Genomic DNA, 15,748 nt, shown 5'->3' on the forward strand with positions numbered 1-15,748 from the left:
TACGGGATTCTGACTGTAGAGGAATAATGTTTCCAAATATAGAAAAACACATATTACATTGTACTAGGATGTGACACTGGAACCCTGATGGCTCAGTGCTTAAGAGCTCAGCTGCCAACCAAAAGGCTGGCAGTTCGAATCTACCAGCTACTCCTTGGAAACCATATAGGGCAGTTCTACTCTGTCCTATAGGGTTGCTATGAGTCGGAGTTGGCTCATAGGATATGATGCTGAGAACCCTTTGAAGAGCTAACATAAAAAATTAGTGCTGACAAGTTATTATTTTAGGTCCTAAAATGGTAAGAGTATATTTGACTTATTTTAGTTCTCTTTCTTCGTTTATTAAATTAGATTGAAAGAGAAGCAATTATCTTAGATAATCTTCAAGAAGAACTGCCTGAAATTTCCAAAACAAAAGAAGCAGCCACCACAGAGGAGCTCTCTGAGTTGCTAGACTGCCTATGCCAATATGAAGAGAATGTGGAGAAGCAGCAGCTGTTATTAACCCTACTTTTTCAGCGCATAAAAAGTATCCAGAACGTTCCTGAAGACTTAAGTCCTATGGAAACTGTTCCAGCATTTCAAGAGATTGCATCTATGAAAGAACGGTGTATCCAGTAAGAATCAGTTATGAAAACTATTAAGGAAATGCATTTGGTGACTCAGGCTCAAAATTTAGAAAATACTAAATTTAGAAAATGTCAAGATTTTATAGAATAATAACAGATGAGATGACAGAACTGAGTTGAGTAAACACCGATTGGTATAAAAATGGATGGAAAAGACTAATAACCATAATTAACACAAGCTCAGGCTCTCTATCTTGGTATTGCTAAGGATGACTATCTTTCACATTTCTTTTTTTAATTAATGTTTGCGGTTTTTGTAATTAAGTAATGCATAATCTATAGAAAATTTTGATAATGTAGAAAATTATAAAGCTGCGAATAAAAATTCATCTTTAATTTCACCACTCAGCAACTATCGCTTCCAGTGCTTTCTCTGTATCCCCTCTCATCTTTTTCTCTATGATTATATTTTTAAACAGGTTAAGATCATTCTATTTATACTGTTGTCTATTATGCTGAGTCATTTATCACCACATGTTGTGCATTTCCTGTGCCATTAAATATTCTTTAAAAACATGGCGATCTTATAGTCTACCATGTAAATATGTCATAATTTATTTAACCGGTTCCCTAATACAGAACCTTTAAATTATTTGTAATTTTTTTTTACTTTCATAAAAACATTGCAGTGGCTATTGTTATGCCTGAATGTCTGCATCTGTGAGTATTTCATTGAGAAAGATGCTTAGTAGAATCATTGAGCCAAAGAATTTAATAATTTAATGATTAGCAATATTTATTCAACAGCCCCCGAGAGAAAATTTAAACTCACACAACACATGAGAGTAAAGAAGTTTCAACTTTAGGATTTCTGGTGATGTAAAAGCAGCATGGGGGGCAGCGTCTGACCTCCTCTAACTTCACAAGAGGGAAGGAGAATCAAGATCAACAGCCCAAAGCTGATTCCTCTGAGGCAGCAGTCAGACATACCTTCTCTCTCCACTGTCTTTACTAATTCTGACACCAACTGTCTCTCCTACGACAATCTCTACGTATCTACTGGACTTTATAATTCATTGCAATGGCCACACAGAACTCACAGACAAGATTCATGATTATGGGGTTTATTAGGGAAGTAACAGGTTACAATTCAGGTTCAGGAATGCTCAGGGTACAGTTCTTCCATCAGGACAGCCACTTTTTAGCTCTGCTTGCAGGCATGCCTCTCTCAAAGCTCTCTTAGCTGTGCTGATAAGTGCCCAGAAGCACCCCCACTCTGCAATTAAGCCTCAGCTGAAGGTGCTCAGCAAATCTAGCTCCACTAAGCGCCCAGGGGCACCCTACTCTCTCTCAGCACAGAGATCCTGGGTCCAAAGGGTGCATTCCACTCTTGGTTGTTTTCCTTGGTGATTGGGATACCCCCGTCCCACCTCTGGGATGGCTCATTTCAAGCCCAGTGGGATGATAAAACTGACCAATCCCCTTGGTGGGTCACAATTACCTTATTTGCACAGTCCCACCCAATCAATTGGGTGGAGTTAAAAGACTCCCATCACACCATGGGTGACTACGTCTACAGCAAATGAGGTTGAATAAAGATGAAAAAGGCTGATGGGGTTGTTTATCCTCCCAAAGCCCACCCATAACTCAGTTCACATCTCCAAGTCATTTTTAGGTGTACTCAAGGGGGAGAAAATGTTGGACAGAGATGACAATTGGGATGTAAAGTATGAAAAGAAGATAATTTTGGATGAACGTTTGGAGAAATTTTTGGTTAAGTGATAGAATTTTATATATGTTTGTGTATATATATAAATCATTGAAAACTGGTGTTTTTCTATTAGGAAAAAATCTTTTTTGAGCTGTGCAGACATTTTATTAATTATTGGACTAAAACTTTATTTTACAGGAGATCAGGATAGAAAAACAATTTTGTTATTTCAATGCTCTATTTTAGGCTTTTTCAGAAAGTTCAAAAAAATAAGGAGTTGGTACAGACTGAAATCCAAGGAAGACATTCTGTCAAAAAAGAAATAATGGCTTTGAAGAATTTATTTCAACGGACTTCCTTTCAAGTTATGGAATTACAGGATCACCCAGAAAAGACAGAACAGTTGCAGGTGAGGAAAGAACTACCAATGTTGATGATACAGGTTTACAATCTTGTATCCAAAGTCCTTGGTGCAGAGGTAACTTGGTGACTAGAGTGAGGGGAGTCATGCAGGGAAAGAGGAAAGCACGTATAAAGGCCCTGTGGCATGATATAGGTAGAACTGTGGAAGATCAGTGTGGCTGCAGGACAGACAACAGAGCAGAGACCAGGTTGGGAAGGTTGGCCAGTCTACACCAAGCAGCCCGTTTAGTCAAGACAACTGCATTTGGTGGACAGGAGCCTCAGACCGTTTGACTGGCGTAATGAACTACTCGCTTTAGCGGGTCACAGCGTCTTATAACTCTAATACGGGCTGTGCACACATTGTCATTTGGGAACTCATTTCTTCAGAATGACTGGTTTTCTCATTTCGTCCTATGGTAACAGCCAAAAATGACATTTGGACATTTATTTAAAAGTCATAAGCTGTTGTTAACCAGAGCTTTTGGTCACTAAATATTGAAAAAGTAAACTCGCAGAACCAATCTTCATGGAAAGCCATCTTTGTACAGCTCTGAATGAAGTCCTGTAGTGTTGGACCAGGTCTAGCTAAAACAGGATCATACTTATACCTCTAACTCCCCTTTTTTCTGAATGGCATTGTTCTTGAACTTTCCCTCTATAGATTTGCTGTCTGCTGGGGATTAAGAAAAGAAAAACAGTGACACATCACAGAGTCATTTAAATTACATTCTTCAGTGCAGTGATTCAATCCATTAACACAAATAATGCTACTGAACAACTACTGTAAAAAAAAAAAAAGCCTGTAGTAAAGTCAAGAAGTACTTTTCCACCTGATCTTTGGGAAACTTTCTCAAACAAATGAGTTTCTCCTTTATAATTAGTGCAGGAGAACGTGGATCAGATTTTGTTTCTAGGCCACAACTAATAGACTATTTGTTCAGGTTTCTTTTATCTCCTAAAATGTACATTCTTTGCATGGAACCGGAACCCTCCCTTTTGAAAGAAGTTGAGCTCGGCTGGCCTGTCTCATTACGTGAAAGCAGACACTTCTGCTTCAAGCACAGGGCTTTTAGTGGCCTTGAATCATTGTGATGATAATGTAGAAAGAAGCAGAAATGGCAACAAGTTAATAACAAAAAAAGATACTTCTTTGAAACTTTTGCTACTTGCAGCTTTTTAGATCAGGACTGGGACTGAGAGACAATGAAATCGTCAAGGTACTTTAGAAGCAGATGTTGTAATGTCTTTCCACAACAATGGTTTGACACTCTGAAAAGGTATCAAGTTTAACTCTTACAAATTAGAAGGCATCATCTGACTAAATTCAGTATCTCTCTGGTTTAATCAGCTTGTATCAATAGTGAAGTTTTGTCATGCAAAGTTTGGTCATTTAAATCATAGGATGTTCTAGAAAGCTGCTTTCAGTTTTAGAGGTAAACTTTTTCCCTGTCCTGTGAGTATTGAAACCCTCTTGATGTGCTTAGGAGCTTCAAAGCATTCTGAAGAAAGAGAAGCTAACTTTTGAGGATATTATGGAAAAACTGCGAATCAAGTATTCTGAAATGTATACCATAGTCCCTGCAGAGATTGAATCCCAGATGGAAGAATGCCGAAAAGCTTTAGAAGACGTAGAGGAGAAGGTAATAATAATGTTTGTGTTAGTGTTGTTATTTATGGGGTTGAATAAATAGAGCAGAAAAGATCGGTTAATAATCACATTTTCATTTTTCCTGACTCCAGTTATACCTGTAAAGAGTTAAGTAACAGTGTTGTGTAATGAATATCTGAGTTGAAGGTGTACTAAATAAGTGCGATAGATAACAGAATTAGATAATCTATTTTTAGTTTTCAGGATGTTTTTCTTCTCTTGCATTTTAAAGTAGAGACATATTATATTTTATTCTGCTATTATCTTTTACCGTCGAACCACTTTAAGACATATATACTCTGAACATTTTGAAATTGCAACCAAGGGCAATAAGAACACAAATTTCGCTACTCACGAGGAATAGCACTTAGCTCAGAGACTGCCTTAATAATGATCAAATTCTCACAAAGCTTACCTGGGCACATCTTTATACCCGAAAAGCCAGATTTGAAGAAAGGGTGGTAGATGTTTTATAGTACTGGAGAGATAGGAGTTTATAGCAAGACAATGTACAGAATTGGAAAAAGGCAGCCCAAATCTAACAGAACAAAGTTCTATTTAGTCCGCATCTACAGAAGGATTTTTGCACTGCTTTTGAAACCTAGAATTCTAGAGTAATACTAATATAGCTAATTATTATATAACAATTTGTACTAATATGACTTGATAAAGTAAAATACATCTTAAATGTATACAAAAAAATCAGATTTCAAACAGTTGCTAGACTCCATCTTTAACTTCTGTGAGAGGTTGCTGAGGAAAATTTAACCCATGTGAAAAACATGTAAAATAATGTGTATGTGTAGCAAATCTTATAGATTGAACACACAAGAAAATTTGCTGTAAGGTACTTTCTCAAGGGTCACGTACTATTGATTTTGTTTTAAGAGAATATTAAATGTTTTGAGAGAAGTTAAATACTGTTCTCGTGACTATTTCTTATCAAAATACCCCCAAAGTGAAATAATAATCAAAATCAGTTATTCAAATTAAGGGTTGAAAATTTCAGCCGTACCATAATTGTATATTTGTAGCAAACAGCAACTGATTGTTGTTTGATGTACCAGAAGGAAGATCAAGAATCCAGTCAACGGAAACATAGTATTCTGTATAATTCAGATGGCTCCTTGTTTCTTCTAAGTCATGGTCTCTTCTAATGTAGCTAAATGATATTAATTTCTGCCAGAGAATAATAGCCCAGAATTCAGAAAACTTTGCTTTGTGGGTAATATGTCACACAGCAATAGAAAACTAATACAGGGTCAAAATGGGATTTTTTTTTTGTTGTTGTTCAGTTAGTCTTGACTGTGGTATGATCTGTGGAACAAAAACATGATATAGAAGTATCAAGAGTCTGGCATTCTGACAGTGCCTGGGATTGAATCTGCAGCCTCAGGGCTTCTCAGGACAAGTTCAAACACTGCCTTGACATATGACCTTAAGCAAGTCATTTAGCCTGTTTCAGCTTCTGTATCCGTATGCTATCTGTGTAGATACAGTGGTTCTTTCGTGAGTTGAAAGAATCATACAAAAGGACAAAGTATTGTTTGGTTATTTAGTGGCTGCCTGAAGAAAGCCTTATCAACATAGCTTGAAAAAACAAGAACACAAACTAATCAGGTATTTGAAAAAGGATACAGTCAACATTCATTTATTATCTTTCCTAGCCCAAGTTATTTTCTTAAGAAAATCATTCAGATAAAAAAGTTACACTGGTCAGCAGCTAGATTTCTGATTGCTGTGAAAACAGACACTTGAACGTTCACACAGAGAGAATTTAAGCTCTGTGCCTCCTCAAGAAGTAGCTAGTTTTAGAAGATTATTTCACCCAAATGAATATGAAGGTGGCAATTAGATTTTCTTTTATCAGCTCGAGTATAAGTTTGGTTTTATTGGAAATAGATCTGGGCAGAAGATTTTCTCATAGAGAGATTATGTAATAAATAATTTATCTCCCAAGATCTCTTTTACGTTATTTGACCCATTGGGGCATGTTTGGAACACTCAGTAGTTTTGCCGAATGCAGCACACATCTGCAACATGTATCCTAGATTACATTCAACAAATTTTTGTTTGTGTGTTTGTTTTATTTATTTATTTTATATTGGATTTAAAAAGGCAGGTCAGCACAGCTTCCATTTTCTAGTCTGCTAATCTACTTTCACATTAACACATTAGCCAGTTTGGCACTCCTCCCTCCACTGCCATCCTTAAAAAAATTTTTATAAGTAAAATTGCATAGCAGAGTGGGTACCCCTTTAATTGTTTGAGTGCAAAAAACATCTCTAACTCCAGTGTGTCTATCTTCCTTTGTAACAGATTAGCAACGAAGTCTTGAAAAGCTCACCGTCATATGCAATGAGTCAAAAAATAGAGGAAATTAATGGTGGGCTTCATAATGTTGAAAAGATGTTACAGCAGAAAAGCAAAAACATTGAGAAAGCTCAAGAAATTCAAAAGGTAACTTCCTCCTTTAACTCCCTTCAACATTTGGTAGTTCATCAAACGTTGCAAGGTGTAGTCTTTAGTTTATTCTGACACACAGGGACCCTAGACCAGATCCACAAAGTGCATTCTCTTGGGTGTCACCCTGTGGAGACTTCGTGGAGAATGTTGCATTTAAGAATTGTTCTCAGTTTTTCCATGGTAGGAATATGCCCATACTCGTGAGAGCCTGTGATTGTGAAACTAGCCTTTTTATAAGTAAAGAAAGAATATTATCTTGGAACACTGATATAAAAACAATTCATTAGGATATGAAAAGTATTAACAGCTTTTATTTAGACTATGAAAGAAAACAAAGAAAAAAGAAATTCCAAACTTATTTCCCTTGTAAAGCATCTTAGGACGTAATATCTTAGGTAAAACTGTACATATACATAAAATTCTACCTCTTAGTTCTCAAGGAAACTCCTGCCTATGGAAAGCGTTTTGATTCTAATCTACATTTTAAGGAAATATCCTAATAGAAATTTGTGGTGCTCATGGTTTGCCGTTGAGTCAATTCTGACTCATACCAACCCTAAAGGACAGAGTAGAGCTGCCCCCATAGAATTTCTAAGGAGCAGCTGGTGGATTCAAACTGCTGACCTTTTGGTCAGCAGCCTGAGCTCTTAAAAATAGATCATTACCTTTGAACAAAATCTTGGACTCTTAATAATCAGAGGAACTTAGTCAGATATTCCTGTGTTTAAGCAAATGATGAATAAAAATTAAATATCTTACCTGGGATATTTTCTCTACCCACTCAATTTCAGATTTGAATCAAACCTGTTGGCTTCTTTAGCCAAAAGCTGTTGCTTCTAATACATGTGGCTAGAACTTTCTGCCACTGAATTAATTCTGAGTCAGAGCAGTTATTAGCTTTATTTTTGTTTTTAAAAGAAATTGTCTTCTAGGCAAATGCAGTGTTTATCCAAGCCTATTTTAAACGTAATGTCCCCTCATCACTCTTGATAGGTTAGGGCTCTGTTGACCTAGTCAGCTGTCATTCACCTCTGGAAGTGCCCAGGTCTTTCTGCTCCTGTACTGCTAATTCTGACTCAGAATACAGAGAGAGGAAGAGAGCTCAGAAAAGGAGCTTTTCAGTTTGAATCACTAGTGGTTGCTAGGTATAAATGAAAAATTGTGCCCGCGAGGTTGTTTTGATAGCATTTACAAGGGCAAATGCCATGTGAAAACTAGGATTGAACGTAATATACCATGACGTCTTCATTCAAATTGACTTATGGTTTCCTTCTCCAGAAAATGTGGGATGAGCTAGATCTCTGGCATTCTAAGCTAAATGAACTGGATTCTGAAGTTCAGGACATTGTTGAACAGGACCCAGGACAGGCCCAAGAGTGGATGGATAATCTGATGATCCCCTTCCAGCAGTATCAGCAAGTATCACAGAGAGCGGAGACTAGAACCTCACAGTTAAATAAGGTACGCCATAACACATGGTAGCTACCGGACATGTGGTGGCATTGAGATGGGTTTCAAACAAAAAAGTAGAGAGACAACGAGTTTGCCTTGAATTGCCAGTTATAGGACCTGAAGCCAGAGCTACAAGATAGGTTCAGGTGGGCACTGAGGAGACAATGTCACTGCCAGAACAGGCAGAAATCTGATTGGGCAACCACAAGAGCTAAGTATCCAAAAGCTGGGAGCCTAGGCAAGCATCGTGCTTCCCAGTAGGTGAATGAAAACCAAAAAAAAAAAAAAAAAAACCCAGTGCCGCTGAGTCGATTCCAACTCATAGCGACCCTATAGGACAGAGTAGAACTGCCCCATAGAGTTTCCAAGGAGTGCCTGGAGGATTCAAACTACCAACCTCTTGGTTAGCAGCTGTAGCACTTAACCAGCCACACCACCAGGATTTCCGAATGAAAACCAGCAATGGAATTTAGGGCAGGCAACCTCAGGAGTCTGGGGAGGGAGCAAGCAACAAGAAAGACTGTCATTCAGGAACAAAGGAACAAGATAAACTTTCCCTACCCCATAGGGGTCATAGGTGGGTGAGTCAGTCGGGTATGTGGTCTAGCAAGAGCAAGACAGGATTCTAGTCTTAGGGGAACCAGGGCATTACAAGACAAGGCCTAGAGCAGAAGGACAAAGTACAAGTCCAGTTTTCGGAATGAAGCACCAAATGAAGATTAGTTCCAAGTAATCCCAGACTACCTGGAACCCTTGCCGAGGCAAAGGTTGGGGTAGAATTTCTTAAATCCTTTCCAGCTATGGTCAGTATTAGTCTTAAATGTTGGAAAGATCAAAACCTGGAGGGGATGATCAAATGGCTTCAGCCTTGGGAGAACCTGCAAGGCCTGACACACCACTGCTAACAGCAATTCTCCATTCAAGAATCATTCAACTCAAGTGAAAGGCTTCAGGGCAAATTTAGCACTGCATCTCTTTCACAGGCCACAATTAAGATGGAGGAATATAATGACCTTTTGAAGAGCACTGAAGCTTGGATAGAAAATACCAGTCGTTTGCTTGCCAATCATGCAGACTATGACTCTTCAAGGACACCAAGTCAGCATGCTGTCGCCCTGCAGGTACGTGCTCCCTTTTGATGGTTTCTGGGAGTCACAGAATATATTTAATAGTGGCTTAGCTGATCACCATGGTGATTTTTTTTTTTTTTTTACCGTTTCCCAAAAAGCGACCTTACCTCCAACCATGCCAAGCCCCAGAAGGAAGCTTGGGAGAGTGGAAGGCAGGAGACAGGGATTTGGGAGACCAGGGTCTGGTTCTTTCCATCCTGATAATGACTTCGAGACTTTGCGTAGTTAATGTCTTCACCATGGGTCAGTTTCCCCCATCTTTGAGTAAGAATGTTGCACTAGATGGTGTTGAAGGATTGTGGTTGACAAAATTCAAAGGCGGCCCCGAAGCCCCCCAATCTCCCAGCCTACATGAACTGCATAACCTCCCTGCACCCTTAAGTGTGGGTACGAGTATGAATATTATGATCTTCCCAGCACTGAATACCGCCTCTAGTTTTCTGGTAAAGGCATATTTCCCTTCTCTCTTACCATTTAGCCATGAGAAAAAATGCCTTTGAAAAAGGTTTATTTTATAACAATTTTTACAGCAATCAGACCTCAAAGTTGATCCAGCTCACGTTTATATCTTTAGAATGGCATGATATATTCCTGAGTCAGCCGCTGACTTCATACTTCCTTGATGTGTGAGATTTTGGGGGCGCATTTTTTTCCTATATTAGCAGTGGTAAAGATGCTACATTTTCACTTATTTTTATTTTTTTTCCTTCCTCTTGCCTGTGGTTTTCTTTTGTCCCCTCGGCCACATCTCTCAAGCATGTCATCTTTTTCTCTTTCATCATTTCTACGATTCACCGTTTTTAAGGAGTTTGCCAAGATAGAAGAGGGAAATGCTTTTTTTCCTCATATGCTCATTATGAGTTTGAAAAAAAACAAAACCATACAAAAGTGAGCTCAGGTGAAAGCAGCTGAACTTTTGTTACCTTCTGCTGACACAATTGTAAAAGTATGACAGTGTCTCTCCAACTGTTCAGGACGTTTCAAATTGCTGGGCTCTGTTTATGACCCGGCACTGAGCAGAGGAAGTAGGGACGTGGGAAGATGCAGTTACGTTTCCCAAGGATGTATCTCCAGAGGACCAGCCTCATAAAATACCTAGTCCCCAATACCTAGTCATATGTGAATACCTCATTTTATCCCTGTAGTCACCCTACTTGACGATACCTTTTCCTGTTTGTTCTAGCATTGGCAGGCATTGATTTTTCAAATGACACTTAAAGTAAGTTTCAAATCTCTCTACTAAGCTTTAAAGTTTAAATTGAAAGTTTGTGTTAATTGCTCTATAGCTTTCTACCTGGATTGTGTTTATTAAAACAGGGTGTTATAACCTAATGATGATTCCACAAATACTGCTGCTATAATTAAGAATGATTGAAGCATAAAGTATGATTTTATAATAAGAAAAAGCTTTCTTAATCAACTTTATTGAAACAGAATTTACATACAATAAAATACGCCGTATAAATGTAGTTAGATGAGTTTCGATAAACATGTAGAGTTGTGTAACCACCACCACCATCCACATAAAGAACATCCCCATCGCCCCAGAAAGTTCCTCATGCCTCTTTGCAGTCAGTCCCCTTTCACCTACCCCCAGCCCCAGGCAACCACTCACCGATATGCTTTCTATCTCTGTAGCTTTGTGTTTTTTAGAATATCATGCAAATGAAATCCTGTGGTGTGTATCTTCTTGTGCGTGACTTGTTTCTCTTAGCATAGTATTTTTGGGATTCATCCAGCTTGTTATATGTATCAGCAGATCATTCTTTTGATAGTTGAATAGTATTCCATTGTATGGAAATAAGGCAGTTTGGGTTGTTTTCACATTGGGGATTTAAGTTATTTATTGCTGTGTAACAATTCACCCCAAAAGTTAGTAGCTTTAAACAACAAGCAGTGATTATCTCATAGGTTCTGTGGTCAGGAATCCAGGCACGGCCTAACTGGGTGCCTCTAGCTCAGGGTCTCTATGAGGATGCAGTTAAACTGTTGACCAAGGCTTCAATCTCATCTGCAGGTTTGGTTTAGATACGGAGAGGGGCACGATCCACTTCCAAGCTCATTCACATGGCTGCTGACAGGTCTCAGAAATCTTTTCTGGGCTTACGCATTTGGGCCTGTCCACAAGGCTGCCTTATGGCATAGCAGCTGGCTTCTGTCAGAATGAAAAGTCCAAGCAAGAGCTAAAGAGCTGCCAAGACAGAAGCCACAGTCTTTTTTATACCCTAATCTTGGAACTGACATCCAATCATGTCTGCCATATTTCTTATTTAGAAATAAATCAGTTAAGCCCAGCCCACATTCAAGGAGAGATGATTACAAGGGTCTGGATGCCAGGAGGTGTGGCTCATTGGGGGCCATTATAGAGGCTGCCTACCACAACGTTTATTATTATGAGCAAAGCTGCTTTGAACATTCATATACAAAACTTCATGTGGACATATGTTTTCATTTCATTTCATTTCATTGGGTGGATAGCTTAGGGGTAGGATTGTTGACCTTTATAATACATGTATGTTTAATTAAGAAACTGCCAGAATGTTTTCCAAAGCAGCTGTACCATTCTTCAAGCCCACCAAAAATGTCAGTTCTGTTTGTGCCATATCCTCATCAGCACTTGATATTGTCTGTCTTTTCTGTTTTAGCTGTTCTAATGGATGGTATCTCATTGTTTTATTTGCATGTCTCAACAACTAGTCATTTTGAACATCTATTCATGTGCTTATTCCTTTGTGAAGTATCCAATTTTTGCCCATTTTTTGGGAGTTGTTCATCTTACTGAGTTATGAGTTCTTTGTTTATTCTGGATGTATGCTTTGAAAATATTTTCTGTCCATCTATGAATTGCATTTTCATTTCCTTAAGAATAGCTTTTGAAAAGCAGTTTATAATATTGCTGAAATTCAGTTTCTTTTCCTTTTATAGTTCTTTTTTTTTTTTTTTTTGTCCTACTAAATAAACATTTGTTAACTCAAGGTCACAAAGATTTTCTCCTTCTGTATTTTCTTCTTGGGAATAGTCATAGATATAGATCTCTTCCAGTCAGTTGGCTAGGTAGCTGTATTCCAAATTTCTTGGCATAAATGAGTGAGTACTTCCAATGCTGCATCTGTTTGATGAAACATCTCAATTGATATTCCTTCAATTTCTGGAGCCTTGTTTTTCACCAGTGCTTTCAGTGCAGCTTGGACTTCTTCCTTCAGTACCATCAGTTCCTGATTATACGCTACCTCTTGAAATGGTTGAAAGTCGACTCATTCTTTTTGGTATAATGACTCTGTGTATTCCTTGTACTTAGATCAAGAGCAGTTGTTCGGACAGAACAAGGGGATACTGAGTGGTTTAAAGTCAGGGAAGGTGTGTGTCAGGGTTGTATCCTTTAACCATACCTTATTCAATCTGTATGCTGAGCAAATAATCCGAGATACTGGACTATATGAAGAAGAATGGGGCATCAAGATTGGAGGAAGACTCGTTAACAACCTGTGTTATGCAGATGACACAACCTTGCTTGCTGAAAGTGAAGAGGACTTCAAACACTTATTGATGAAGATCAAAGACCAGAGCCTTCGGTATGGATTACACCTCAACATAAAGAAAACCAAAGTCCTCGCAACTGGACCAATAAGCCACATCACGATAAAAGGAGAAAAGATCGAAGTTGTCAAGGATTTCATTTTACTTGGATCCACCATCAACACCCATGGAAGCAGCAGTCAAGAAATCAAAAGATGCATGACATTGGGCAAATCTGCTGCAAAGGACCTCTTTAAAGTGTTGAGCAACAAAGATGTCACCTTGAAGACTAAGGTGCGCCTAACCTAAGCCATGGTATTTTCAGTTGCATCATATGCATGTGAAAGCTGGACATTGAATAAGGAAAACCGAAGAAGAATTGACACCTTTGAATTGTGCTGGCAAAGACTATTGAATATACCATGGACTGCCAAAAGAACGAACAAATCTGCCTTGGAAGAAGTATAGCGAGAATGTTCCTTAGAAGCAAGGATGGTGAGACTGCATCTTACATACTTTGGACATGTTGTCAGGAGGGATCAGTCCCTGAGAAGGACATCATGCTTGGCAAAGTACAGAGTCAGCGGAAAGGAGGAAGGTCCTCAATGAGATGGATTGACACAGTGGCTGCAACAGTGGGCTCAAGCATAACAAGGATTATAAGGACAGCGCAGGACCGGGCAGTGTTTCGTTCAGTGGTACATAGCGTTGCTAAGAGTCAGAAATGACTTGATGACACCTAACAGTAACATATTTTCTTCTAGAAGTTTTATAGTTTTAATTCTTACAGTTAGATCTGTAATCTGTTTTGAGTTAATTTTTGTATATGGTTTAAAGTAAGGATCGAAGTTCTTTTTTTTTTTTTCCTATATTGGTAATTGTTGTATCCCCACTTGTTACTCACTGAGTTACCTTGGCACCTTACTGAAAATTAAGTAAACGTACACGGTGGGTCTATTTCTTTGTTCTCTGTCTTAGTCATCTAGTGCTGCTAAAGCAGAAATAACCACAAGTGGATGGCCTTAACAAAGATTAGTTTATTTCCTCACAGTAAAGCAGACCAAAAGTTCAAATTCTGAGTGTCGGCTCCAGGAAAAGGCTTTCTGTCTCTCTACCTTTTCATCAGTCTTTCCCCAGACCAGGAATTTCTCCACGCAGGAACCATGGGTCCAAAGGACATGTGTTCCTCCCAGCACTACTTTCTTGGTGGTATGAGGTCCCCTGTCTCTCTGCTTGCTTCTCACTTTTGTATCTCAAGAGATTGCCTCAAAACACAATCTAATCTTGTAGATTGAGTCCTGCTTCACTAACACAGCTGCTGCCCACCCTTCCTCATTAACATCATAGATGCAGGATTTATAACATGTAGGGAAGTCACTCAATACTGGGAATCATGGCCCAGCCAAATTGATACACATATTTTTGGGGGGACATAATTCAATCCATGACACACTCTTTTCTGTTCTATTTATCGGTGTGACTTCTTCACCAATTTGGCACTCATTGTCTTGATTATTATACCTTTATAGTAAGTCTTGAAATCAGGTAGTGTGAGTCCTACAACTTTATTCTTCTTTCTCAAAATTGTTTTGCTAATCTCAGGTCTTTTGTACTTCCATAAATCTCAGAATCAGCTTGTTAATATCTATACAGAGGTCTTATTAGAATTTGTATTGGTATTGCATTAAATCTATAGATCTGTTCGGGGAGAAATGACATTTTAACCATAATGACTCTTCCAATCCAGGAACATGATACATTTCTCCATCTATTTGGGTCTTCTTTAATTTATCTCAACAATGTTTTGTAGTTTTCACTGTATAGATCTTACATGTATGTTGTTAAATTTATCCCTAAGTATTTTATGTTTTTTAATGTTATTTTATATGGTATTTTTGGTAGAAAGCACTTATTTTAAGTATCGCTTCTAAAAGTTTTTTCCTACTAAGATTTTGAATAAGGACAATATAAAATTCTGAATAACCTGATCAGTTCTAGTTGTATAAGACAAATTGTATATGTAACTGTTCTTTCTCATGTTATTTTATGGAATTACTTGAAGACTACATTAGTAGATTGAGTATTTGCAATCGGTGACAAAGACATTTTCAAATCTTTAAACTTTAACGCATTCTAAGTATTGTTTCAGAAAAAAGAAATGATAAGGAGGAATGTCTAAGAAATTCTAAATATAAATATTTTTCACTTTCATTTGGTCTTATCAGATAGAACTCTTTTGGTATCAAGTTACTCAAATCAACTCAAGCAAGCTTCAGGAATTTTAATGATTTTTATAGAGGGCTGTCTTGTGGAATGGCTTAAGGAGGACCTTAGCATCAAGACTGGCAAGCTTCAGGACTCCCTCTTCATTTCTCACCTCCACTTCATTTATCTATTTCTCAAAAACCCACATTTCCCCAAATTCCAAGTCCAGCCAGTTGGAGAGAGCCTTAATGGCTTTTTTGACCCCGATTCCGAATTACAGAGGAGTGGACTGCGGGTCAGGTGTTCCTGGCCCTGTCAGTGATGGCTAGAGGAGCAGGTTTACGTTGTATAAGATACAAGATAGCTGATGCAAGCCACCACTATAACTGAAAATAGGAATAGTCAAGGAGTTGTTGTTAGCTGCCATCAAGTCGGCCCCCAACTCCTGGTTGCCCTATGCACAACGGAACGAAACACTGCCTGGTCCTGCGCCATCCCCTGATCAGTTGTGGAGCAGACCATTGTGATCCATGAGGTTTTTGACAGACCTTTCTTCCTAGTTCATCTTAGTCTGGAAGCCCCATTGAAACCTGTTCAGCATCATAACAACACACAAGCCTCCAATGAAGGATGGGTGGTGGCTGCA

The 15,748-nt window shown here is 38.5% G+C and overlaps 1 protein-coding gene across 8 annotated transcripts in view; it reads left to right on the plus strand.

Annotated features, from left to right (window-relative positions):
• The window catches only part of SYNE2 (spectrin repeat containing nuclear envelope protein 2), a 371,421-nt gene that overhangs the window by 219,057 nt on the left and 136,616 nt on the right, over positions 1-15,748 (plus strand). For all 8 annotated transcript variants that reach the window (XM_049899527.1, XM_049899530.1, XM_049899535.1 and 5 more), the window contains exons 52-57: positions 352-617; positions 2,527-2,689; positions 4,170-4,325; positions 6,653-6,793; positions 8,078-8,260; positions 9,235-9,372. In XM_049899527.1, coding sequence (XP_049755484.1) covers positions 352-617; positions 2,527-2,689; positions 4,170-4,325; positions 6,653-6,793; positions 8,078-8,260; positions 9,235-9,372 — 1,047 coding nt within the window. The remainder of the gene's footprint in view (positions 1-351; positions 618-2,526; positions 2,690-4,169; positions 4,326-6,652; positions 6,794-8,077; positions 8,261-9,234; positions 9,373-15,748) is intronic.

This window comes from Elephas maximus, chromosome 10, assembly GCF_024166365.1.
Source record: "Elephas maximus indicus isolate mEleMax1 chromosome 10, mEleMax1 primary haplotype, whole genome shotgun sequence".
In the NCBI taxonomy this organism is placed as follows: Eukaryota; Metazoa; Chordata; class Mammalia; order Proboscidea; family Elephantidae; genus Elephas; species Elephas maximus.